This window comes from Musa acuminata, chromosome BXJ1-4 (genome assembly GCF_036884655.1).
Source record: "Musa acuminata AAA Group cultivar baxijiao chromosome BXJ1-4, Cavendish_Baxijiao_AAA, whole genome shotgun sequence".
Taxonomy (NCBI): domain Eukaryota; kingdom Viridiplantae; phylum Streptophyta; class Magnoliopsida; order Zingiberales; family Musaceae; genus Musa; species Musa acuminata.
The window spans coordinates 39,944,067-39,970,747 of record NC_088330.1 but is presented as its reverse complement, the minus strand read 5'-3'; the positions used below and the strand labels follow the sequence as shown (position 1 = coordinate 39,970,747).

Sequence of the window (26,681 nt, the reverse complement as noted above, 5' to 3'; positions counted from 1 at the left end):
CGGCCTCTTTTGACGTGCGTTGTTCACGTACCACTGATATGGCAGCCGAACCGGCACTGCTGTGTCACGGACTTTGGAGTGGGTGAGTGATGATGATGCCAACCAAGCGAAGCGATTCAATTTTCACGCCTCCCTCTCTTTTGTGTCTTCCTCTCCACTTACTTTTTTCACCTACTTATTACACATGTACAAAGAGGCATCGAAGAGGACGATTCCGTCCTCAAAAGCCACGGCCGCAGTGCTGCTCCCGGGCACGTACCTTCCGTGCATGGACGTAACCCGACACCAGAGGCGGAGTGCATTCACGTGACAAGCCCCGACGGAGAACAGGCGAGGAAGCGAAAGCACCTTTCCGGTACAGATCTCCAGTACCTGGGCATGGTGGCCGTCCACCGGAACCGGCCCTACCATAATATGCCCACCCGTGATAGGTGGGGCAATGTGGAGAAGCACCGCATAAACCCCAAATTATAAATAGAAGGAGAAGAACACCGCATCTGACTCTGGGACGATGAAACAAAATAAATGGTTAATACAAGCAAATACTGCAAGAGTGAATGGAACTAAAATAACCACATGATTTACATCGAGAGGTCAAGAAAAATCATAGGGAATGTGCTGATGGTTCCTGCAAGATGTATGAGGGGCAAATCTAGTAAGAATAAAGTACTAATCCTCTTAACATTCCACAAAAATATTTCAGAAATAGATTGCAGTGGTCAACGGCAACATTAAAAATGTCATGAATTGATAACATAGCCAAAAAAACTTGAGATTTATTGCTTAGGACGAAAAATGTTGTTTCATAATGGAACGAAAACTAAAAATGACAACTAGAAGCATCATAAATTACAAGGGTTATACTACCAATAGGAAGCCACCAAGTGCAAACGCCAGCACAACTCTAGTGTCTGACATCCGTTTTGTACCTTTCAATTGTCTTTTACATAAGAGAGTACGCATAAAACGCTTTTAGTCTTCAAATGACTGCCACATTATAGACAGAAAGAGAAGATACTTCCAGCCTGAAAGAAGTAGCATAATACAGTCAACGATAAGAATACTGGGTTTTGCGACAAAGGGATCATTGAGCAAATAGCTCAAGAGAACAACTCGCTAAATCCAAACAGGAACCATGGGCTTTGATTCTCTCAAACTGTTTAGCCAGCAAATATATTTGATTGACATTTCTTCAGAAAAAAACTGAAACCAGCAGCTTTCAAGGTCACCGACAGCTTTCAATGTCAGAACCTTGTACTCTAAATAATAGAGCAGCACCTGCACAAGTCCTCAAAAGACATTAGTGTTCTGAAGTTGTTTTTGGCAAAATCATTCACGTGATGTTTGCAAAGACAAAAGAAATTTTAATCTAATATGATGCCATTTATTTTCATTCATATGGAACTGTTGAATAACCTATACCATCAATGTCGTTTTTGACATGAACTGTTATGGAGAATTCTAATGACAACCTTGTGAGCATCGTGAAGTAACAGATTTCTATGACTTAAAATAGTTGATCTCTTCCCATATATGCACCTCTATTAAGAGTAATGATGTTAGAAACTGGAGTAATCATTTATTTCAACAATGTACCCTGGAAATTCCTCATAGGCTAAGCCTACCATATGCTCCAACTTCAGAGTTTTGATATTGCATTAAACTTGTGACGAAAACAAATCCAAGTATGACAACTTTTGGATTGATTATATGGATTAATATAACATGGCATACCGAATATACCAGGAGGACCAGGTATTTATTTCAGAACTTTTTTAAAATAATCAATCCTTGTTTTCCTCCTAACACACACCTATATCAGCACACCCACACTGCAAGTACAATGGATGAACCTGTCTTTTAAATCATCCTCAAGTAATTTACATGGGCCTGACTAATTTGACTACAAGATTTAGCTTCATCGTGCAGCATTTAAGAGGTGACTAAACCTTAAAAATTAGGGCAGCCAAAATACTTCATCGAAAAATCAGTGTGATTTATTTCGCACCCTTTGCTTGATGATAAAAATGGACATCTCATAATAGCAATTGGACATCTAGAATATTCCTGTCCAAATACAAAAGAAAAGAATAATTTAACATGACAAGAATTACTTTGTCCAAAGTACTTTAGGCATGCACACATGACAACAAAACTTAAACATAGTAACAATATGGTGCAATCTTAATATCTTTAATGCACATATGGACAAGGGGATTGCATGATCAAATTTCTACCAAGTTACTCCCTATGAAGAAAGGGATGACTTGTACCTTTTGTGTCATTCCAAAAACTTGCTAACTGATATGCCCAAGGGACCTATTTCACTTTTGTGAGCTTGTGGATGTGTAGAAGTGAGCATGAAAAGCATACAGACAAGGATTATTATCACTACTCAGATGAGTAAAACAGCAAAGCTAAGCTCCATAAAACCCAAATGCAATCATGCCAAAAAGCATTCAATTGATAATGTTATAAAATATGACATTATTTAGTAGATATTAACCAGAACAGAATTTAGGTTGTAAAGGAACAACAAGTAAAAATTTAACAAAGTAGACGAAGCAGTCTCAGAAATTACCTGAATGCAATTTTACAACATAATGTTGATCAGAAGTGATTTACTTGAATCCAATAATAAACATCACTGCTGACAATCTCCTATCAGGTATGGTTAGCATGTATCTCACAAGGTCCTTCATTATCCTACTTTTGTCCCGTATTTCTCCTCCAAGAACTCATCGAGAAGACCATAATTCAGCACGCTTTCTTTGCTTGAATTATCAGAAGGCAACTTGCGGATGCACCCAAGAATGTGCTGAACATCACGGCAGAGTCTGGATTATGAAAAATAAACATCAGGAATGTAAAAATAATGTTTGTATCAAGTACATTCAATCAATCAGCAGAAACTGAACAGTTATTACCTATTTTTGGCTTGGGGAGTGTTAAGCTCCAATTTTGAAAATGCTTCCGAAATATGGGAATGAAAAATGTGAACCACTTGCCTGCAAACAAAAACATGAAACAAAGCACAAGCCATCTATTATTGTTGGATAAAGAGCCAGAAGTTTCAAAATAGTGGTCTCATCAGCAGAAACAGTTACAAGTCCATTGTCAAAGAAAAATAGCTGTACAAATTATGCAACAGATACAAAAAGCGATTGCAGCTTCATTTACTCCAGATATCAAAATAAGTGTTGAGGACCTAATGCCACAGTAAGTTGGCATGTTACAACATGCAGCTAACAGAATGTAACATGCCAATAAATGTTGGACGATATGTTGGTCAAGTTATGCTATTTTCCAATAGAAGAGACTTGTTTTATTTGCCCAAGCATAATCTTATTCCAAGATGTTCTTTAGCCAATCATCAAGATGGATATGCTAAAATAAACCAAATTTACTATATAGTTCAGTGTAATTTGCAATTTATAGATCTCTTCCCTGTCAATATGGAGATGTTACCTGAAAATAGCTTGAACGTCAGCCTCAAGAAGGATTTGAGATAAAATGCGATGAAGATAAGTAACTTCCTGAGGTAAAAATTTGAAACCATACATCCAATCAGATGAACCCCCAAAAAACATAAACAATTATGCCTACAAATGAAGCTTTCAACCACGTCATGTATCTAACAGGCACCTTCAAAAAATGTTAACCATGGTGAACCAAAATTTGCAATTTTAATAGAGACATCAATATGACATGATAAAGTACAGATGCAAAAACAAATTGAATCAAAAAAGTAAATAATAACCTACAAAGAATCAGAACCATAAGTATTGATCTGAAGAAAAATGTATAAACCTTAGCCACAAGAAACAACCCAATAAAAATCTTAAAAATTAGATCTGTCACCAAGGTGTGCCCAAAAGTTCTCTGAGACATCTCTAGCTGTCGCTGTCAATCCAGTATCCATTGCACTACCCAAGCATACACAAACTGTCACTATCAATTGGATGTGAACCATTTTAATCCATCCATTTGTTCATTCTGCTCAAGGGTGATCCTTGGTGTCATGGTAAAATTTCTCTTTTGCAATTTAAGGTGACCATAGCTCAAGTTATGAAAACAGTTCCCTTCCATCGATCCTTGACAATCCTGCATTGGCAGGCAGTCTTATGCACCAGACCATCCTTTTTCTTAGTTTGCTCGTTTTGTGAGTTTGAGATTAGATAACTGTAAGTTTTAGATTGTCGACCCAGGTAATTCGGCATGACATTATACAGTCTTATAATCAAACAGACAATAAATATCCCTTTTTTTGGAAAATGACTCACTCAAACATTAACAGTAAATTTTAAATACAGCATTGGGTTATCTGTGAAGGTACAGTCCACACCAGTTGAGGGCTATCTCATGGTATCAAGCAAAATTAGCCAGCTGGTGAGAACTTCCCTATCTACTGGTCCAACTATAACACCATTCAACTAAGTTTACAGTATTAGGAAGAAATGAAACATCTTTCAAGATTCTCCTATTTGACCATGACAACTCAGAAGAAGCGTTTGAGTATTTTTGTAAACTAACCTACTCATCAATGGTGTCTGATACATTTGTGCTTGAGAGAAAATCCAAGGACATATAACATAGAGCATAGCCAACAACTTAACAGAGTTTATGATATCTAGTGACCACTAGAACAAGCTCATTATAATGCAAGGGCACCAATGTGATCATGAGTATGGAATAAGGACATGACACGATTAGGACACACTAATACGGTAATTTGAAAGACTAGGACACAACTTGTCATTATATAGAAAACTATCTGATAATTTTATATATGATATATTTTGCACAATTTAGGCAATCCACAATCATCATAAATGTGACATGAAAGATTTCAAAGTTTTGGTCTGAGAACCAGAGGGGCCCAGGTTCGATATGTATTTGACAATACCGACACATGATAATTCGGTATACCAATCAACATGGATCACAGAGGAGGAGGAAGAGGAGAAGAAGGAGAGGAGGCTGTTGACAAGCTTTCCTGATTAAAATATAAAAAAAACACTTTCTAACTGGACCAGGAAATTTTTGAACTTTGATAACATACAAAAAGTGGAACAATTATTTACAAAGAACATACATTAAAAACGGTACTATAAAAGCAATCATAAGGCATCAGGGAAATTATTTAAATTCACAGAGGTGAAAATCACAAAAGTACAAAATGCAAACATATTACTAGTCTTTAACATATTGAGATAGCTTATTTAGAGATATCCACTAAAATATGCACTGGGGTTGAATTTTTCTATATATAAGATCGATGTGGGTCTTGTACCAGTTATGGTAACCTACCGGATCAGTATGATACTAGTATATCAGATGACAAACCTATCTGCACCACCCAGTACCATTGTATAAATTAATAAAAAAATGTATTTTACAGGTACCGACCTATATGTTTCAATTCTAGTACTTGGTTGGACCAGTGAATTTTAGTCCATCCTGAACTGTATGGTCGAGATTCCAAATCTTGTAACATATATCATAAAAATTGACATCATACACATCATGACATATTATGAAGGATTCATCAAGAGTTGGAAAAAAATCTAACAAACGACCTTAATGTTTGTCCATGATGTATACTTGGAATCAACAAACAAGTTATAACAGAGGGCCAGACAACCATACCTACGAGGTTGATGATTGGTCCTACCTTTGGATTTGGCCTTCCCCACTAGGTCCAGATCCTCTGAGGCTCTTCGAATTTTCAAGATTTAATGGATTCTCGTCTTCTCTCAAACCCAAAGTTGCATATTGTGCTACCATGTGGCTCTTACAGAGGGCAAGCCTTGAAGTTATGGCATGGATCGACTATATTGTCAAGGGCTCTAAATGATAGGACACAATTTGGTAGCACACTCCCAGGTAGCCGTCCATAACCACATGAGCGCCAATGAAGAGCTTCGAAGTCAATGTGGCGGACCACATCAACACACCGCCCCGCAAAGGTTGGGACAGCGCCGCTCGGGTACGACACCGCCCCACAAAGAGTGGAACGGTGCCGCTTGGGTGCCACGCCGCCCCGCAAAGAGTGGAACGACGCCGCTCGGGTACAACACCGCCCTGCAAAGAGTGGAACAACGCCGCCCCGCGAAGATGGGGACGACGTAGTTTGGGTGCGATGCCGCCCAACAAAGATAGGGATGGCGTCGCTCAGGTACAATGCCGCCCCGCAAAGATTGGGACGACGCCGCTTGATGCTGATCCGCACAGGATGACCGGTATCAGCATGAAGGGTATTGGTTCGCCGCTTAAGGGGTCGGTGGCCATTAAGAGGCTAGGTACAGCCAACCTCCGTGGGTAGGCATAAAAACCCATCGCCTGGCCAACACGAAGGAAGGTTTTTTCCGCTCAAGCACTCTACTCTCACTCATTCAACCAAAATTTAACTTAAAACTTCGAAGGGATCGAGTCGGGAAATCCCCCTCCCAACCTCGACCTATGTGCAGGAGCCCAACGAAGGAGAAGCAAGCCCTCGGGGGACGAGGCCCGACACAACCTGACGCGCGAGCGTCAACACGGGAGATCCTACGCATCGAGGACTTAGAGACAAAGGGCTGCACCGGACATGGGACGGTCGATGCCAACCCCTGAGACCTGAGTGTTAGACCGGGCAAACTTGCGCATCTGAAGTCAAACCTAGTCGTGCTGACTCCCCAACCACAGCGTAAAGAGACAACACTAGATAAGAAAAATAACATCTTTGCTTGCAAGGATAAAGATTTTGACCCTCCCCAAAACCTGCACTGACTGGGGGCCTCATACATTTGGCACCTCCTCCATTAGACTATTTACACGAACTTCTAGTCCAAATAACTTCAGTATTTAGGCTGTTCTACCAAGATGCCCGAACAATTTATCTAATGGGATTATCTTTTAGATCTATTCTATCGACTAGACCTGCAAGAATAGGCTTGTTGGAGAGGGACAAAACCTGGCCCATGAACGTATCTATGAGTAACCATTACTTGGATTGCATTATCTTGTAAACTATACAAAAAAATCTACAAATTGGAACCATGCAATTCCATCCAACAAGTATGTTCATTTTAGAATAAGAAAGCACAATAGTGAAAGAGAAATTTAATATATAGAATAATGCTTCCCTGTTAAAAGGCTGGCATCAAAGCATATCCATCAAGTGAAAAGAATTATCACATGATATACAGAAACAAAGAGCCAGTTTAAGAGCAATGGACCTTTGTGATGGATCGAGCAAACTGACTTGGCTGTGAGTCATTATCTTCAGGTGCATTCCAACTCTCGACAATTTGAGGCAGTTTGCGGAGATTTGCCAGCAACCTTTCCTTCATTATCTGAATCAGTTTCATATGAATCTCATCTCGGTGAATCTTGTAATCCTGCATTTAGGCAGAGTATTTGAAAAACAAACACATCCTAAACAAAGCATTTCAATAGTCGCATCATGTTCCAATAACAGAATCCAAATTTAATATCATAAATTACTTAGCAGACATTGACATCAGACACTTTTGCACATTCAGTTAATAAGGTTATCAATTTTGTTAAATTATACTCCTTGTCTAAGAAGCACGGACACGGACACGACACAGAAATGTCAACATGTCATTCTAAAAAAAATTAGGATACAAGAACGTGTGTGTGTGTGTGTATATATATATAGCATGAGTTGTATACAAATGTTATATATAAATGTTATAAAACTCATGTATATATGTTATATAAACATGAGTTTTATAACATTTATATTTAAATTTTGTCGACTTGAACAAATAAATATCACCACCCAAATTTAAATAATTAAAATCATCTAAATCTAATTATATTTCTGGTTGAATTTTCATATTTATATAGGCCTTATATGTGTTTTATATGTATTTTTGTAAATGCAAAATTAAAATAAAAATCATATTGTAATAATCATTATATTTTCACAATGTAACATATATCATGGCTAAAATAGCATAATAAAAAGATCTAACCTATTATAAATAAGAGACAGTCATAAGAAAGCATAGTAAGACCTAACCTATTACTCTTGTTATACACTAAGTTATTATGAATAAGAGGCCGACATTATAAATTAGACATTATAGTAGACTTATTATATCTTATTCATACTTTAGGTTCATTATAGTAGGAAGACATTATAATAGCAAGACATTATATCTGTAACAGCAGAGATCAAAACACAAATATAAAAGATGATAAATTAATTAAAAAAATAAAAATGATGTGTTAGTGTTTCCCAGTTCCTTTGTACAGCTAGGGTCTTCAAATTTAGACAGACAAAGAATAGGGACAAATTGACACGGCAAAAACACAACAATATTTCTAAGCATAAAAGACTAGGACAACATGGGTACAACCATACAACAACAATATTTCAAATCTCGGCCATACCTGCAGGAAAAAAAGACATATTTCACCATGTACCGGTAATGAAACATAGAGTTCAATACCAGGACAACATTGCTGGTCTTCACTTTTTATTATTTTATTCAATGTCACTAAGTAGTATGGTACGGCAATATACTGATTTTGTACCAGTTTGGTAGGTTATCGGAACTCATGCCAGACCAAGATTTATATCCTTGATGAATAGTTTTCATATAAAAAAAGTTTGGAATAAAAGTTCAAAAAGGCTGCTAAGAATTTTTTTTAACTTCAAACCTCTTAAAATTCAAGATTTGCAATTCCATGTAAACGTACTGCACCGGTCAGTCAGGGCTCATACCAAGTGCCGGTATGAGTATCAGTACCAACACTCGTGGAATAATTTTCATATAAAAAAATAGAATAAAATTTCAAAAAGGACACTAAGATGTTTTTTTATCTTCGATCTTCTTAAAATTCAAGGTTTGCAAGTCCATGTACAGGTACTGTACTGATTGGTTAGGGCTCATATCAAGTGTCAATACGTCAAGACATACCAAGTCTTGAAAAGAAAATCTAAAAAGTTTGAAAAGAATAAAAAACAGATATAATATTATATATATATATATATATATATATAGCCTGTTGGACTTATGTGTACCACCTTACCATATAGTACCGGGCAGTAATGCAAACCTTGTTAAAATGCATAATTTCCATAAAGAGATTTCAATCAAAATGCAACAGATATAAAAGGTATCGATATATTGATATTTCCTATCATAATCGAATGTCATGACCAAATGATGATATAAGATTTTAAAGAGTATATGTTGTAAAAGGAATAAAGTAAATAAACTAATCAGCTTGGGTATACTGGTAATATAAAGAGTAGTTCAAGAATTAGCAATGTGACCAACACCAAAAAAGGTTCTAACATGGATATTCATAGTGGCGAATTGTTCAGATGCAAACTAGCGTATCGCCCAATATTATGCCCTTAGCTAAAGTGGATCATGGTAATATCGACCAGTATAGGCTCGTACACGTTTAATACAAGTTGGCTAAAGACACAGTATGAGTTGGAGCACATTTAATACAGGCTTGATGCAGGCAGATATAAGTCCTTACCTTGTTTCAATAAGCCAATCCTAGACCTAGCTCATTCCTTGGGTGAAAACCCTAAATTCACATAAAGCATTGAGTAAATCTTGATTCACAGTATATAATCCAGTAAGCTTAATTTATTCAGCAATACAACATATCATAAAATAAGCCCAGTATTGACAATATATAAAACAATTTTTTTCAAGTTCATTGTTGGTATTAGTACATCCTCCAGTCTCCAATGCCTGCCAGTGTCATTTTAGGTTTACTTGATGGGATTGTATTGCTGTTGGAACTTGAAACATAGTGTTTGGATCATTGGATAAGCACATGTTGGCTTTTTTCTAGTGAGTTTTAATGTAACATGTCTTTTATTAAAATACCATACTTGTCATGTGTTATTATGGCTCTAGATGAAGTGGTGATCATGATTTGTATTATAAAATATAAATCATATGAAATCCATATAAAACCAAAAAGGTCCAGAAATTTTTTTTTTTTGATCTACCATCATACAGTGTGCACTGACACTCAATATGGTACAGTATTGAAATTATAACATTCAAAGAAAAATATGGTACAAGATGATATGCCATAGGACAATCCATGGTTTCAAATCTTATACCAATTTTAAATGCTAGGTATCGTTGTTGTGATATTCAGAAGTGCCTGAAGCATAATGATGTCCTACACAATAGTGTTATTTCGTTTTGTCTGGAGAATGAAGTCAAGATAGGACCATTTAACTAAATAGAGTTTCTTTCCACAATATGGGAGTGCAATCATAGAATCAATAGGAACAATATCGCAATAAGATAGAGAAAGAAAAAAATCTCAATAAATATAAAATTATTATACCTGAGCCACTCGATCCATCTCTAATGTTAACAATGCTTTACGAGTCTCAGGCACTTTCAAGAAGAGAACTCGCTGAATCTCTTTATGTACGTGCATGGAACAATGTGAAAAAATTAGAACTACAACATCAGCAGTTATAACCAAGCAAATATGACGAAGACAATGAATTGATCACTTGATCATGTCCCTGAAGTTTTAATTCAGTTCCAGATGACACGTCATCAGATCTTAATTTTGTTTTGAGTTTTTTAAATGACCAGACCTCTTATTCTTTTAAATAAAAGAGCCAAACTTATGGCCAACTTCTCTGATTGAATCAAGCAGGTTTAAGGAAACCAATCCTTTATATGCTAGTGGCCAGAACAGATGGCATTATAATATTGGAAATTAAAAGATACCATATTAACCATAATATATAGTGGAATACCAATTCACACAAATCTTGATAGAAACCATAAATAAAGTTTATCATATTTGCACAAAATGTAATTAATCAACAAATATATACATTAGTAACAAATACAAACAGATGTAAGAAAAGCTTGAAGAATAATAATACTTCATCTACTATACATTAGAGATTGAACTTTCTAATTCAAGTGATCATCATTTTTTAATTCAAGTTGTCACCAAATTATCTTATCAAACTTCAGTCACAAAGATAGAGACAACACATCAATGTATGACCTGAGTCACTTTGAGCAAAGAAAAACCCACAAATTTCAGGTCCTAGAACTTTTCTACATTACCATTCAAATATGCCGACTTCAATTCAAGGATTTAAATCTCAGACCAATACTTGTTCCAATAACTTGCTGAATTGGTATGGTACCAGTCTACCAAGTGACACAAAAATACTGCAAACTATCATTATGTAAAATAATTAATAACAAATATATTTTGTGGCATCATTAAATATGTTTCGATAGCAATAGTTGGTCAGATCAGTAAATATGGGTCTCCTACTGACCACAGTCGAGACTTGAAACTTTTTTTCAATTAACAGTAAAAATTTCAAAAAACAAAAACAAAATCCAGCAAGTACACCAATGACAATGACAATGACAAGTTTGTATCACAGTATTGATCAATCAAAAAGGTTAATTAATGATATCCAGATAAATGCTTTGAATAAATGCTGTAATTGAGTAAGCAGAAGTTTACCTGGTATGATAGCATAAACAAAACTGACAATCTGACTTGCCAAAGCTAAATGCTTAGAAGTTATGGACTTCAAACCTGATACCTGCAACACATTATCAATAAAATGAAATGTATAATTTGTCACTGGAAGCATAGTGGAACAAAAGGTACCTGAGACCAATATTGGATTGAATTGTAAAAACAAGAGAGAATAGAAAGATCAATTCTAATCCAGTCAAGAGCACAGTCTACATGAAACCAACCACCAACTTGCTCAATGATAAAATTCTATCATTCTTCCTATTACTTGCATCGGCAAGATGGTCAACTAATAATATATTTATAGACAAGTTCATTAATAAGACAACATATGTAGCTACCAGCTGAGGAATAGGCAATCTCAATGATGTCAAAGGATTCATAGCCTTAAAAGAAGAATTGAGATGCAAGGTTTTACCAAAGCAAGCTAAGAACAAATTAAATGCAGCAATTTGAAAAGAAAGCAAACAAACAAGCAGATGCATCAAGCTATAACTATTTAATCTAAAATTGCAATATTGATTACCAACAACACTGCTAAAAGTTTATCCCACCAAAGCCTACAAGGTGAAGTGTGAACTGATACAGGTTGCAGAAGAAAACACAAGTTTACAGAACTAAAAAGTAAGTTGACAAACATTAATTAGCATCAGACCCCACCATCTAGCAGTATCAGTCAACAAAGATAAAAAAAAAGGATGCAAAATTATTGGAAACAAAGATGTGAATCAATGTTGAAAACAGTTATAACCAGTTTTTGCTATCATAATGTATACAAACTGGACGACACATCAACCCACAGATAAACCAAGGGGGAGACAAATTTGAGAAGCAAGAACAAGAACCATACAGGAAAGGAATATTTTAAGCACTCAGGCAACTGCCGTTCGAAAATACAAGCACCATCCTGATGTCTATCAAGATGCTTATCATGGCAATGCAAAGCTCTCACTGTTGAGGATCATTTCATATACAATAGCCATGCAGTGCGAAATAGTCATGCCCTCATGAGCAGCATGACATCAATCGAAACCAACCTATAACTGGTATGAACATGGACTTAATATTTTGATCCTTGAAAAGCAAGCAAGATGCCCATAAACAGTTCTGTCAATATATTTGGAAGACCATTGACATTGTTGTTGCAGCAAACAATCCTGATAATGACATAAACATTTAAAATAAAAATTAAACCATAGGATACCTGCATGGCACCAGCACCGAGAACAAGCTGACAAGTCCTCATGTTGAATAGTTTCAACATTTCCACAACACGATGAACCACTTCAGATGACAATGCTGGCAAGAACTTACTAATATCAACATACTCGGATAACATCTTTAACAATATCAAACCACTGCAGATGAACATTCAAAGTCAAAGTTCAGGAACATGGGTCAAAAACAACATAAAGATTACAAACAAAAGCATAAAGACAAATAAATCTACAACGTTGAGCATCCTAATTATTTACTCTTTGTCAAGCAAAGGTGGTTTTGTAATGGATAGTTGAAAATGGATCAAAGAGGTAGTCTAATTGTATGGATAACTGACCAGTTTACCATGTGATAGCCAACACCTCGATACACAAGTGTTTGAGAAGATGCTCTTCCATGTTCATTCGTATTAGCATCACTATTCCGTTTAGAAGTTGCAGACGCTGCATTGGTTTCTTGGTTTGACCCAGCTGATGGAATGGGTTTAGCTTGATTGTCTCGATCTACAGTTTGGCCAGAATCACTCTCACTAATATGTTCTTGGCTAGCAGGAAAACCTGCTTCAACAGTCCCAGAATCAGGATTGCTTGACGCTAGGTCACTATTGCTTAATAATGCATCACCAGAAGATAATGAGAGAACTATGGCCTGGAATTCATCAGGAACATCCACGGCAACCCAAGTTTCTTGATCAAGGACTGCCTTAATCTTTGTCATCTACAAACGATCACCAAACAGGTCTAGCAATGGTCAAATGCAGCTTAATTACAACAAACAAGCTTTTACATTCAAACAACATAAAATCCAACTTATAAAAGATACACAGAGTTCATGTGACTCACTCGGGAATCATGTTGAAAATCAACAAACGCTTTTGACTGTGACTGAAGAGTTCCACGAATGCTATAGCCTAATCTTCCACCAATCTGCCAAAAATGAATTTTTATAGCCAATATATCAGTAAAAATAAATCACAGGAGAAGACCAAATATACCTTCTCTGTAGCTGCAATAAAGTCCTGAGTTATGTCATAAATGCTTAAGAACTCTTGGAGTCTTAATTTGGGGTGAAGAAGAGCACGAACACCAAGGAGTTTAGCCCATCTTCCATGCGCAGCATCACAAGCAGCAAATACGGCTTCTGTGTTTTCCCGCAGTACATCAGCACTGAAATTAATTACCATTATCAAAATGACCAACAAAATCAATTGCAAACTAGCAGAACAAAACCACATGATGACAGTTTAGAAACTGCAAATATTTTGCAATTTCTGAATGAACTTATAAAAAAGACAACCACCTTACAGCAAGAATTCCTGTACCTGATTACAAATGACAGAACACTATAGCAAAAAATTCAAGAAGAGCACTCTTTAAGCAAATAGCCTAGTACATGCAGACAATGTAACACCATAGAGCATCTATACAAGTGAAAAAAAAAGTCAAAATGGTCTTGAACAAAATAAGTTATGCCGATCGACAAATGAATTAAAATCTGCAGTTTCCTATGATATTAACAATTTCGATGGCAAGAATTTACCAAGTCTCTAACAAGGAGGAGAGAGAGAAGCAACAAGAAAAATATCATGTTGCACCATGGTTTGCAGGATGAGGAATCCAGATTAAATTGGTTAGAAAACTTCTTGAAACTGTAAAAAAAACAGAGATAAACTAGTTTTGGAAATAACCAACCACAGCATAATTGAACTTCACCATTTACCAACTGGTATTGACTGAGTCTGCTAGATCCAACTGTTCATGGCAATTACGGATAGGTCTGACCAGTTTCAACTGGTTAAAAATCAAGTTCTAATGGTTTTGGCCATTCCAACCAGTTCAGACAGCTTCCCCATGGTTTAGACAAGTTCCATGGCGTAGACAATGTCCACAGTTCCTGCTGAGTTTGGTTTCTAATTCTTTTACTGCCTTAACCTATCTTAGGAAAATCCAAGCCCATTTCAAACTTCTCTTATCAATTACCTCTAGTACCACCCAAAAAAGTACCTAATATGGTCCTTTCCTGTTCCCAAAAGTGAAATAGGACTTGGAAAACCTTGGCCACCTGAACAAAAAAGAAGAAATAGAAACTAGTTTCTGTTCAAATTCGCTTAAATCAGAATAATGTCAAAACCAAATAATTAAATAACATCATTCATGAAATTTCTCATTATTGAAAAGACTAGGAATTCGAAGCACCTAATCTCGAGAAGAGCATATCAGCAATGACATTTCACTCAAGTTCAATAATATCATAGACATAGGCAGTAAGCAACATATTTCACATTAGAGCAAAAGAGTCCCAGGCAACGATATTATATCCTCTAGTTCTGAGAACTAACCGAATTAACCCCGAACAACAAGTTTTACAAGTTCCTACCGAGTTGACTCTGAACAAGGCTAGCAAATACATGAATCTTCTTCCATTATTCCAAAGACCCTTCATGATCATCTCCTAGCCTTTTTTTATTTTGCAACTGTTCCAGGTAAACCTTATTTGACAGCATCAAAAGGATGCTTGAGCATCTACTTAGAACTATAAATAATGCAGGTGCTCAATCAACCATGAACACAAATAAGCTAGCTACAAACCATGTCATACTGAATGAATTCAAATCAATCCAGAATCCACTATGAAATTTAGCCTAATGCTGAATGGAATTCTTATCCAAATGCACATCTATGGAAGAGTGTTGACTGATAGGGACAACGATTTTTTGTGCCAATTGATAAATTTGGGCATAGCTAGAAATATATCATGACAAAAAAGGTAAAAAAAATATGTGCAGAACAAAATTTTAATGGTTCTAAATGATAACTTGTCATACACAATATGGAGAACTACAAGATCAGAGAATCATATAGACAATATTAAACAAATAGTTGATTTAAGCATTGTCACAAGTAGCATAAAGGCCTTACTCATCCAGCCAAGAAGAGGAAAATGATATTTACCTTCATCTTTTCCCATAAACAAATATAAAGGTCCATCAGATAAAACCAACCATATAATGGTTATTATGCATTAAATGAAGGTCCACGGTAAAAAGAATATTAATGGAAAGTTCTCGAAGAAACAAGAGGAATGAGTACTTTTCAAGAGGTGATTATTAAACTCCATTATTGGAAAAAGTAGAAAACAGAGAGGTGAGAGAACAGCAGTATTTAAACAGGTAATTATCAAAACACAGTATAAATATTGTCATTAGAGACAAAATTGATTAGAACTCCTAAAAGTTGTTGAAAAATGAAATATTAAATAAAACAGGGAAAACTGTACTCAATACAATTTAATATGAAATCACAATCTATGAGATCTCACCGGAAATTTTTGGATGTGCTCGGACTTGACACATCATTCACCTTTCCCTGAATCGTCGAGATCTTAGGTGGATTCCTGGAAAGGGAATGAGATACGTGTGAAATAATATGACCATTATTCTCCTGAACACCCTCTGCAGCAGCAGCTACTGCTGCACCATGCGCAACTGCAGCAGCAACAGAGTCAGCAACATAACATCCATCAAGGTTTCCCATAATCCACTCAATGACTCTTTTAACTTCTGCAGCCCGCATCAAATGTGCCTGTATTCACTAAAAGATCATAGATCATATTCAAGTAAACATAAATTATGTTGGAATAACCTACTATAAAAACTGAAAACATGCAGATGTAGACTAACATTTCTAACAACTGCCGGCATATCAAGGCACTTAATTGTGTTATCTTCAAAAATGAAATTCACATACACCAGTTAACATAATAGAAACAAGAGGATCACAATTAATAAGAAGAAAATAAGCCTTGATCACACATACATATATGCCAATGGGCACATGCATATTTGTTCACACACACTAAACCTGCATTCACGCACATGCACAGACACAACATGTAATCTTAAACTTTCCACCTCCTACAATACAAGTTCCAACAAGACATCCTCGACAACACGTGTAACAAAAAAAAAGAGTTCTCTGTATATGTTTTTAAAAGAAAGTATATGATCTTTTCTTGTCAGGATTTATTGGGAGAAAAAAAAAGAATTGGAATCAGGGAAAAAGGATAAGCCATTCCATGAAAAGATGGAAGGAGGAAAGGGTGAAAGATAAAGGACAATGTATAGTAAAATAAGTGTAGAATATCTGTAAAAAAACCAAATGATCCAAATGTATTCCTATATTCCTATCAAAGAAACAAGGACCACATACCACCACTTTAAGTCCAAAAACTTAAGGGAGAGAGAGTTAGCATCATCAATTTAGTAAATGAAAGAAGTTGGAACACATTAGGAAGAAATGCCCACTTAGTTACCCATATATATTATATATTTAACCTATTTTCTCCTGACCATACATACTACATACAAGAAGCTTCTTTTTTATTGTTTTCTTATTAGGTTAGCTAGCCATCTAACTCACACAAGCCCTCTCTTCCCCTTTTCATCCATTCCTCTGCCCCTCTACTTCTCCTCCTCCTACCCTCCCGCCCGCCACCCCTGCCCCCCCCCCCCCCTCTCCAAAACAAAAAAACATAAAAAACACCCCACTCATTATATCATGATGCATACTGGTGTAAAGTGTGTTAGTATGCCAGCATAAACCAGACCCATATTGGTCCAGCTATAGAGGAACAAATCTGATAAGTAAATGTAGAACATTTTTAAACGAAAAATTGAGGTGACAGTATCATTTTAGCCACAAATAGTGCAAATACTGGTGGGAGGGAAGTGAGGTTGACCACATCAAAAGGGTTAAAATTGTGTTGAAGATGATATTTGACCACGTCAGATGGTGGGTTTTCAATCAAGTGTCTGACATAACAAGTGTTTAAAAAATACATCTTCTTTGAACATCTATAAAAAAATGCTAGATTTGACTGTCTTAGCAATTTTAGATCGTTTACTTCACTTAGTAGTTAGTATAATATGATTAGTTATCAAGAATGTGACCAATTGACATACAAGTTCACATATCAAATCCTAGCCCAGTTGACATGTTTAACTTGGAAAAGAAATGAACAAGTTGACTGGGGTTTCTACATTAAGTTCAAGATGGTTTGCCGACCTTTTTTTTCTGAAAGAGGTTAACAACCAATCATAGAACCTAGAATATGTGCTTTCTTAGTAATTAAATGGGTTTAAAACAGTAAAGCAATTGTGTTTATGTCTGCTATAGGATTTGACATGGTAAATATGCAGCCAGGTATACAACTATGAAACAACTGATATTTGGGATGCAAATTGGAGAAGTTACAAATTGTTCTACCTGTACAACTTTGAAAATAGCATTCAAAAGATGAACAAAGCTTTCAGAGGATAGACTCCTCAACTTGCTTGCCAGTGACAAACCTCCACCTGAGTCATAATGCAAGATATAAGATGAATGCAGGAACAAAAGTTATATGATAGATCTTAAGGCTTAAAGATAAAGACAAGGTCAAACCATCTGAATCACCAACACGATCTCCAGTAATCAGATCCGAATCTAGAGGTCGGGATAATAGAAATGGAAGCAAAGCTGCAACTGTAGCTTTTATAGCAGCTTTCATTTCAGTAATAAGTGTATCACGGTACAACCTCAGCACAGCTGGAAGCTTTGCCTGAAATAGAAACCACAATGTTCCTTCAATCATAGACAAGCAACAAAAGTATTTAGATTAATGTGCATATAAGCAGGAGCCAATCAGTAGCAGACAAAGGTGCCTTTAATATTATCATGTCATATTAATACCATAAAAAAATATAAATGTTTATCACTTTATTGATTATTTAGTAAGCAGTTCCACAAATCCAAGAGTAAAAAAACAAACTTAAGTGTGAACAGCAGCAAAAGATAATTCTAGAAATACTTTTATAACACTCCTAGATCAACTAACATAAAGATTTACAACAAAGGTATACTGAGGCAGAATCAATGAAGTACATGATCAAATTATAATATAAAAAGGTACAATATTATTTAAATAATTGTTGTCAAAACATAAATATGGTAGAAAACTGTATAAGATGAGCTAGTCAGCGTCTGAACCTAGGCAACCTTTACTGATGCACAGCAACATAGTTATATTTTGTACACAAGTACTAAGCAAAGACAGATAGGGGCCAGCCACCTATGATCCAGCTAAATCAAGCAGAAGCAGCAGAATATATGTTTTCCATTATAGAACTCATGAATACAACAACAAAAGTTAGCATAACACAGTGTGGTTCATCTTCGATAATAAAGTTATATGAAGAAGAAGAACTGACTGTTCTCAATAGACCAATAATCAGAGGGAGAAGACGATCTTGGAGATTCGAGCTTTCATCATCATCTAACTTCACCTGCAGGCAAATGAAACACAAATACATCATATCACAAGGACAATTTATTGTCACCTTGGCATAGGGAAACATAAGGACCTTGAAAATGCTAAAATTTAGGCAAAATGATTTGGGTTATCGCAAGTCTCTGGTATCAGAAATAGTAATAAACAGAGAAAAAAGGTCGCATTTGGTTTTAAGAACAAACATAAATGCACTGCACTGTACTTCTTGCTCTGTGAACAAGTACCACATCTATGCTAATATCAAGATATGCACATTGATTGCCCACGTATGTAGGCATGGTGTATGTACTAAATAATAGATAAAGCAACTTTAAGAACAAAGATGAGATTCAGTAAAGCCAAGAACTGACATACTTCATCATCCACTCCATTCATGAGATCAGAAGCTTTTGTTCTTAATTTTGATAGAATCATGGAGTCAACACCCTTTGCATCACGTATTGCTGCACGCAAGAATTCTGCCGAAAGAATGCTACAAAATGATATATTATATATCATGTTAAACAACAAGCCCAAGATAATGAAACAAACAACTTTCAATAATTAGCAAATACTAAATGACAAGTAAAGCCCAGTATGACAAGTGGCCATGATGAAGACTCAAAACTTCATTATGACATTACAAAACAAGTCATTTGTTTAAACTTGCCAATAATGTGAAATCTACCCAACTGACGCTGTGATAAATAGCTTCAAGGATAAAACCGAATAGAAATGGTCTCAGATATAAGAATGATATAACTAGCAAAAGGTAATATAAGACAACAATTCATTATCCGTAGTTAGTGATATGAAATACCAGACATGATATAAATCCCAATGCTAAAAAGATTTACTAACTTTCGCATCTTGAAAACAAATCACACATAACAAATGAAAGTGATCATCTCCATAATAACTCATAAATTATCTCAAGATACATCAAAAAAATTGACACTAATTTCCTTCCATTCCAACCAAAATGTAAAATCAATTCTCTCAAGGATTATTAGACACACAACTAAATTCTGACACATGATTATTGCACAGGAAAGATGCTCCAATTGGAATTTAATGTGAACCCAAAAGGTTGACCATAAATTAATTATAAAACTAGTAATTCGGTTTCCACAAAAATTGTAAAATCCTGAAAAAAGCAAGAACAATTGTCAAAGATTTTCCATTTAGTGTTTGCAGTTGCGTGATAATTAGAATATTATCCCGTCATAATGCTGTCAAATGTGCTTGTCAATTTAGCTCATCAAAGAGGCTTATCACATGTGAAAAGCACATGTAATCTGTTCCATTTAGTTTACACTTTCCAATGCTGCCAAGTATTGAATGTCACATGAAGCATTTTGCTCATCATAGAGCATGCTAATTATAGGTGCACTGAAACTGCTATAATCTCAGTTTTTCTGAATTCAATGCTCGTTGAATAAAGCTATAATGAGCTACTAAGCCTAAATAGTTTCTAGAAGTAACCAGAACATGTTTGAGGAAGTAGATTGGAAAGAAAATTGAGATTTAAGTTTTATCTGTTGGTAGAAATAGAAGAAATAACAAGTGACTAAGATGATGTCAGACACTTTACCACTTATTTTTAATAGTATTTCTATGCAGTGAGATATAATAATTTCACTGTAGAGCTATTAGCATAAATAATTCTTCAAAAAATAACGAAAAACCCCATGAGGATGGAAACATAAAAACACCATTAAGTGAAAGTAAACCAAAAGAAATACAGTTAGTTCAGAAGATCTATCTTCAAAAATAAATTCATAAATACTGTAGCATTTCAATAAACAATTTTCCTTCAAGGACAAATGCATTCTAATTTCAAACTATTGCACACAAAATCAAAGTTTCAGGATATACCTATTTATTGAATCCAAGCCACCTGACAACTGTTCACGAAGATGACGGAAACAATGGAGACCAACAAGCTCATCGGTTTCCTGTTTTGTAAATGAATTACAGCATAAATCAAACAAGGCAAAGATAAAAATTCAATCAAGGTAGTCAGTCAAATGTTCACTACAAGATTTTGTAGGCCCAACACTTCAGCAAGTATTTAAAAAAGATCTAGTTTGCAATGTCAAAACAAATTCGCACATGGCCAGCATGCATGAATCATGTTGTACACGATACTCCCATGCCACTATTGAGGCACTAGCACAAAAAACCAAGATACCACACCATTGGCCAGACCGACAAGGACCTGGCAAATTACACATCGATATTACAGTGATCTACTTATACTTGCAACACTAGCAATATATTACAAGCACTCTTTTTTCACTAATATTTGTTTACCAGCAAATTACTGGCATACTTTGTAATGGAATCCTTTCTGGAGAGTACACTAAGAAAATTAAAATTATAACACCAGAGTGTTAACCACAGGAATCATAAAGAAATATATGGAAGGCATATTTCTTATAAGTCACAATCTTCACTATCTTATAAAACAATCCATTCATATTTTGAAAGGTTCAGTTGGGCAATAAAGAAAGGTGGCAGTTGTTCATTCTAAACCGGAGATCCAACTGCACTCAAGCTGAAAGGTCTGAAACTTAGGAAGAGAGCTGTTTCAAAACCTAATAATGGAAAATTAACTATTAGTCATCCACCTTCATGCTATAGCCGTATCTGTCCTTTGAAAAAGAAGGAAAGAGAAACCATACTTAGTCAAGAAGGCTTCTCGGAAGTTTTATAGAGTTTTACCTGTTGTTCATTCGACAATAAACCTAGTGCCAATTTTCGAGCCACAAAGTCAGGCAAAAGAGAAAATTGTCGTGACATCCAGAAGGATTAACCGTTTACATGTTAGTTTCCTGTTAGACAGTTCTGGCTCATGCAATGAGATACCTACCCATCACATTTACCCACCTAGCAAAGAGTTCAAGTGGATAAGGAAGATGACGTATTACCATTTAGGTGAAATATCCCAATTTGGAAAAGGCACAAAGATATTGCAGACATCAAAATAAAAATCATCTATTTTTCCAAAACAAGTTGCCAAAAATGAAAATGTAACTAAGATAAAACACACAATTAAAGAACAAGAAACCAAATCTTACTCATTTACAACAATATGTCCTAGTGTTAAAACTTTGGTTCTATAAAGTAACTGAAACTCTAGCAAATCCCACCAAATATTTCTGGACTAAACCTATATCCTGCTGACATATCACGTCATGTTACACAGGCACACATGATATCTGTTTTAATAGAAAATCTAAAGGCCCACACAGTATCCTAAATGGTCTACTGCTCTTTTCATGAGAATCTCACTGTAGATAATTTGTCAGATTAATCTAAACAACACAGAGTGGCAGTGTCAAGTTTCATCTTCTCAATGGTATTGTACTTACAGGAGCTATCAAATATCAATTACCCATATTTGTTCTACTGCAGAACATTAGACCCTTCCAGCTACACACAAGGCTCCATCAATAGCACAATATTCAATATTAAATACACAAGTCAACTTTAAATTTCAAAACCAAGGAAAAATTCATAGGATACTAGATGTAATTCAATAGTGCACATGAAGATAAATGACAAGAGCCAGATAATAGACATTTTGGAGATAAGTCCAATGAGACAGTGTTAGAGGGATGAATTAGCTCGTATTCCAATTTTTGGGCCCTGAAGTGTTAGATTAGTTAGTAGTAATTAATATCAAGTATCTGGATGCATATCCTGGCATGTAGGCTGCAAGTCAACGCATTAAAATGGAACCAAGTAGTCTGATAGCAATATGTTTATTAGTTGAACTTGTATATATACAGTAACAGACTGCAGTTAGATTATCTAATTAAGCATATCAGTATAACATAAGACTTCTAAAAGAGAAAGAAAAAAAATGTATCACTAAATCAAGAAGTTACCAGCAACTGCTGCAGGTCATCTATTACATCTAAAGCACCAGCACAATCTGCCGCTGCAACAAGCTGCATATGGCCAATTAAATTAAATCATATATTTTCCCACGGAAGATAACAAGTGTAAGATATTAGATTGATAAGAGATAAAAGATTGTCTGAATCCAGTTCCCAAAAATAAGTAAATATAGAAAAGCAGTATGCAAGTTTGAAGTAGAAATTATTCAGATATCACGGCTTGAACAAAAAATATTGTGGAAAATACAACAATCACAAAATCTTTGGTCAATTTAAAATCACTTAAATCCAAACTACGTGATACCATCAATCAGCACATGCTTGTGAGGTTTGCAATTTTAAGGCCCATGTGCGGTTATCATTCAGTAGTTTTTCACAAGGCTTGGAGAATCCATACAAAGAAAAAGCAATATGTGGTAAAATTGATATAATCCATCCATTCCTTCCAAGTTAGGAAATAGTAGCTATCACAAAGTTTTCGAGGTTCCTAACTATAGTGGCACTGCTTATATAATTCACTCATATTCCCTAATATAGACAACAAAAAGACAGAGCAAAAGCTTTAATAAACTGATAGTAATTAATTTGCTTCGATCTCTTTTAAAGAGATTCATTTTTCATGCACCATAGCAGATGAAGTGATAATCTTCCCATATCTAAAGTAAACTAGGTGACTGAGGTACATTAGTTCCACAGCAACACATAAGTTTCAATTAGAGAGGATTTTTTTTCTCTTCTGTATTATTACATTTCGTTTAGATAGGAAACCCTTTATCTACCATGTTACCAGATATCACTGTCTGGAACAAATATCATAAGATTCATAGCTTGTCTTATACATAAATATCAACATTATACAGGTGCTCCCCAAAACACATACAATTATTAAATAATTTGCATATTGAGACATTTTGAAAGATGTTATGTATGTCATACCAAGTAGGCATCACCTATGCCTTAATAGGACATCAATCCACAAGCATAGAGACCACCAAAAAGCATATATGACCGAAATGCCAAGACCTTGTCTACCAACTAACTGATTTATTATTTATCTCACAAATGGCCAAACTTATCTTGTGTGACTGGTCAAATAAAACCTACACAAATGCTAAGGACCTTCCAACTAAAAAAAGAGCAGACACAAAGCAAAGAAAAAGGATGCAGCCAACAACTGTATTTGGACTCCAACAACTGGATATGCTAAAAAAGGGGTCAGGCCATGATGTGAAAAACGAATCAGGATGCTTCCAGTGTAATATTTATTCCTTTATCCCAGCTTGGCTGCTTTCTTCATTGGACTTGAGAACAATAATCTCAGTTATATGATGAGAAGGGTATCATGTGATTTCCTCTTTTTTAATGTTTTGAACGTTGTTACATCTCTTTCCTCGTATCTTCACTACAGCCAAAGAAAACCTTTCCTCTCAGTTTTTTATTTTACAATGCAAATTACCAGCTTTTATAATCCCAGAGCCGAAACAGCCTTCTTTGATTTTAGTTTAATTTTTATAGTGCATTTATGCATTTGCATTATAGAAGCGGTTTTAAGCAATTTATAGGAGAGAAAATATGCAGGAGGTGCAAAATTCTGTTGAAAAGGGTTTCATTATCAGATATATGATATTTTGGTATATATCTATTTGATCATTTAACAGCAATTAAACAAGCACAAAGCAGGATGTACCAGTTTTAATGCTCCGAGTGCTTGGCTGACATAGAGTATGACAGTGAGCTTCTGCTGAAGTGCTACAAGGTTTCCTCGCGTGGCATTCAGCTCTTGCACTTTCCTCGCTGATCCCACAAGATCTCCTGTCAGAATCCGGATCGTCTCCTTTAACTCCCGTATCCTCACGCACGCCTCCACGATCTGCCCATTCAGCCCCTGAAGCTGGCCCTGGGCCTCGTAGAACGAATCTGACCGCAACGCGATCTCCCTCACCAGATGCATCTCCACCACATCCAGGTACTGCGTCAGCCTCTCCTGGAGCGCGGTGTTCTCCTCGGCCGAAGGCGAGAAGGGGCACGCAGCCTTGAACGTGGCCCCCTCCTCCAACGCGAAATCCTCCTTGAAGAATAGCGACGGCACCTCCCGAAGGCATGCCACCAGGGCCTCCCCCTGCCCCCGGATCTCTCCATCGCCGCTAGCAGCGGCGGCGGCGCTCTCCTTAGATCTATGGTTGAGAATGTCCTCGAACCGGGAGTACGCGTCCGAGACAGAGGCGAGGTATGGGAGAAAGTCGGCGCGGGTGACCTCGGGGAAGGATACGGAGGGGACGATGGGGGCGGCGAGGTCGGGGGCGGCTGCGGAAGCGGAGGGCCACCATAGGGTCCAAGAAACGTCGGAGCGGCCGGCGTGGGGGTTGTTGAGGATGGAGGCGAGACTGTGGCTGACAGCACCGGCACCAGCCGAGGAAAAGGAAGGAGAATCGAGATCGTGCGATGATCTGCCGGAGGCGGAGCTGGAGCGCCCAAAGGAGGACGGATCGCGGAGACGGGCAGGCGGCGCTGCTTCCATCTCGGCAGCGTGCGGAGGGGATTAGGAGGGGAGGGGCATGGGAGATTGCAAACCCTAGGAATCGGAGCGGGGAAGGCCGCGAGATTTGGGCCGATCGGATCGAATTCGAGGATTCGAACAGTGAAGAGATCAGATCTGGAAACAGGGAGGGAGGGGGAGAGTTCTCTACTTCTCGGTTGTTATTCTTAAAAGATGGATGTGGAGACGGGAAGGGGAAGGAGAGACTCGAAGCGGGTGGGGTTCGACGCAGAACGCCGGTTCATGCCACGACTACCGCTACGACAAAGCTAACATGGCGTGCATGGGATGAACAAGCTCGATAACCAGCTTGGGCTAGAAGCGTTGCCGTGCGTCCAACTCACCCACTACTTAGTTCACGACTAAAGATGGATCAGACGTCAGGCGCGATGAGGTCGGCAACGGCGTTTCCAGACGTGGGTCATTCCCAAACCATTTTGTCATGAGCTCCGTCGTAACTCAGGTCGTAGTACGAAGAATAGCACGTTACACGCGGGTTTACGTGCGATCTGGAAGAACCAATCGAGTGCAATTGGTCCAACTAAATTGGTATGATTGAAGCTGGAGACGATCGATTAAGCTTGTGAGAGAGAGGCGAGCGCTCGTGCCCGAACTCGTGGATTCGACTCAATATCGTAACAAAAGTTAAATCTCGGGGCTAATTATAGATTATTTTATGTAATTAATTATCTTTAATATCTCTATATTTTTAAGAGTTAGATTCATATACTTACAAAGTAAAACATCAAAATTATTATATAAATTTTAAAATTAAAATTAAAAAAAAAGAGATTTTATTATAACAACGGGTTAAATGTTTCATAAATATAAAAATCTTAATATAATTTTTAAAAATATAAAGATCGAGATACTAAAAATAATTAATTATAAAATATAATATATAATTAGTTCTAAATTTTGTTGTATTTGAAATTTAAAAGATTTCTATTATGGAGTAAAATATGATTCTTGTGAATGGGATGTAGAATGTTGATTGAATCTCAAAGAGTCCTAAAATACTATATTGAAAACATAGCTAATTCGATGCTAAAGTTAGCATTTATTTCTAATAAGGAAGTTATTGTGTAACCATCATGTCATCGAATATAAAAGAGTAAATACCTTAATAAAAAATATTAAATTTAAATTTCATATTGATATGACACACCTAATCGACATATTATCCT

The 26,681-nt window shown here is 36.4% G+C and overlaps 1 protein-coding gene across 2 annotated transcripts; it reads right to left on the bottom strand.

Moving 5' to 3' along the window:
* Nucleotides 1–756: 756 nt before the first annotated feature.
* Nucleotides 757–25,730, bottom strand: LOC103982747 (vacuolar protein sorting-associated protein 54, chloroplastic). 2 transcript variants are annotated; one of them, XM_009399753.3, is made up of 19 exons: nt 24,646–25,730; nt 22,947–23,009; nt 20,929–21,008; nt 19,426–19,543; nt 18,992–19,066; nt 18,186–18,342; nt 18,009–18,097; nt 16,063–16,325; nt 13,739–13,910; nt 13,587–13,670; nt 13,082–13,461; nt 12,731–12,884; nt 11,509–11,590; nt 10,345–10,424; nt 7,221–7,382; nt 3,469–3,536; nt 2,928–3,008; nt 2,582–2,837; nt 757–1,278 (listed from the first exon to the last, which is right to left on the bottom strand). In XM_009399753.3, the coding sequence occupies exons 1-18, from the start codon at nt 25,474–25,476 to the stop codon at nt 2,702–2,704; spliced, it is 3,075 nt and encodes a 1,024-aa protein (XP_009398028.2). In that variant the 5' UTR covers nt 25,477–25,730; the 3' UTR covers nt 757–1,278; nt 2,582–2,701. The 2 variants fall into 2 exon arrangements, with proteins under 2 accessions (XP_009398028.2, XP_065034516.1); XM_065178444.1 differs by lacking the exons at nt 757–1,278; nt 2,582–2,837; nt 2,928–3,008; nt 3,469–3,536 and adding an exon at nt 9,511–9,561 and having other exon boundaries at nt 7,252–7,382; nt 24,646–25,621.
* Nucleotides 25,731–26,681: the final 951 nt, after the last annotated feature.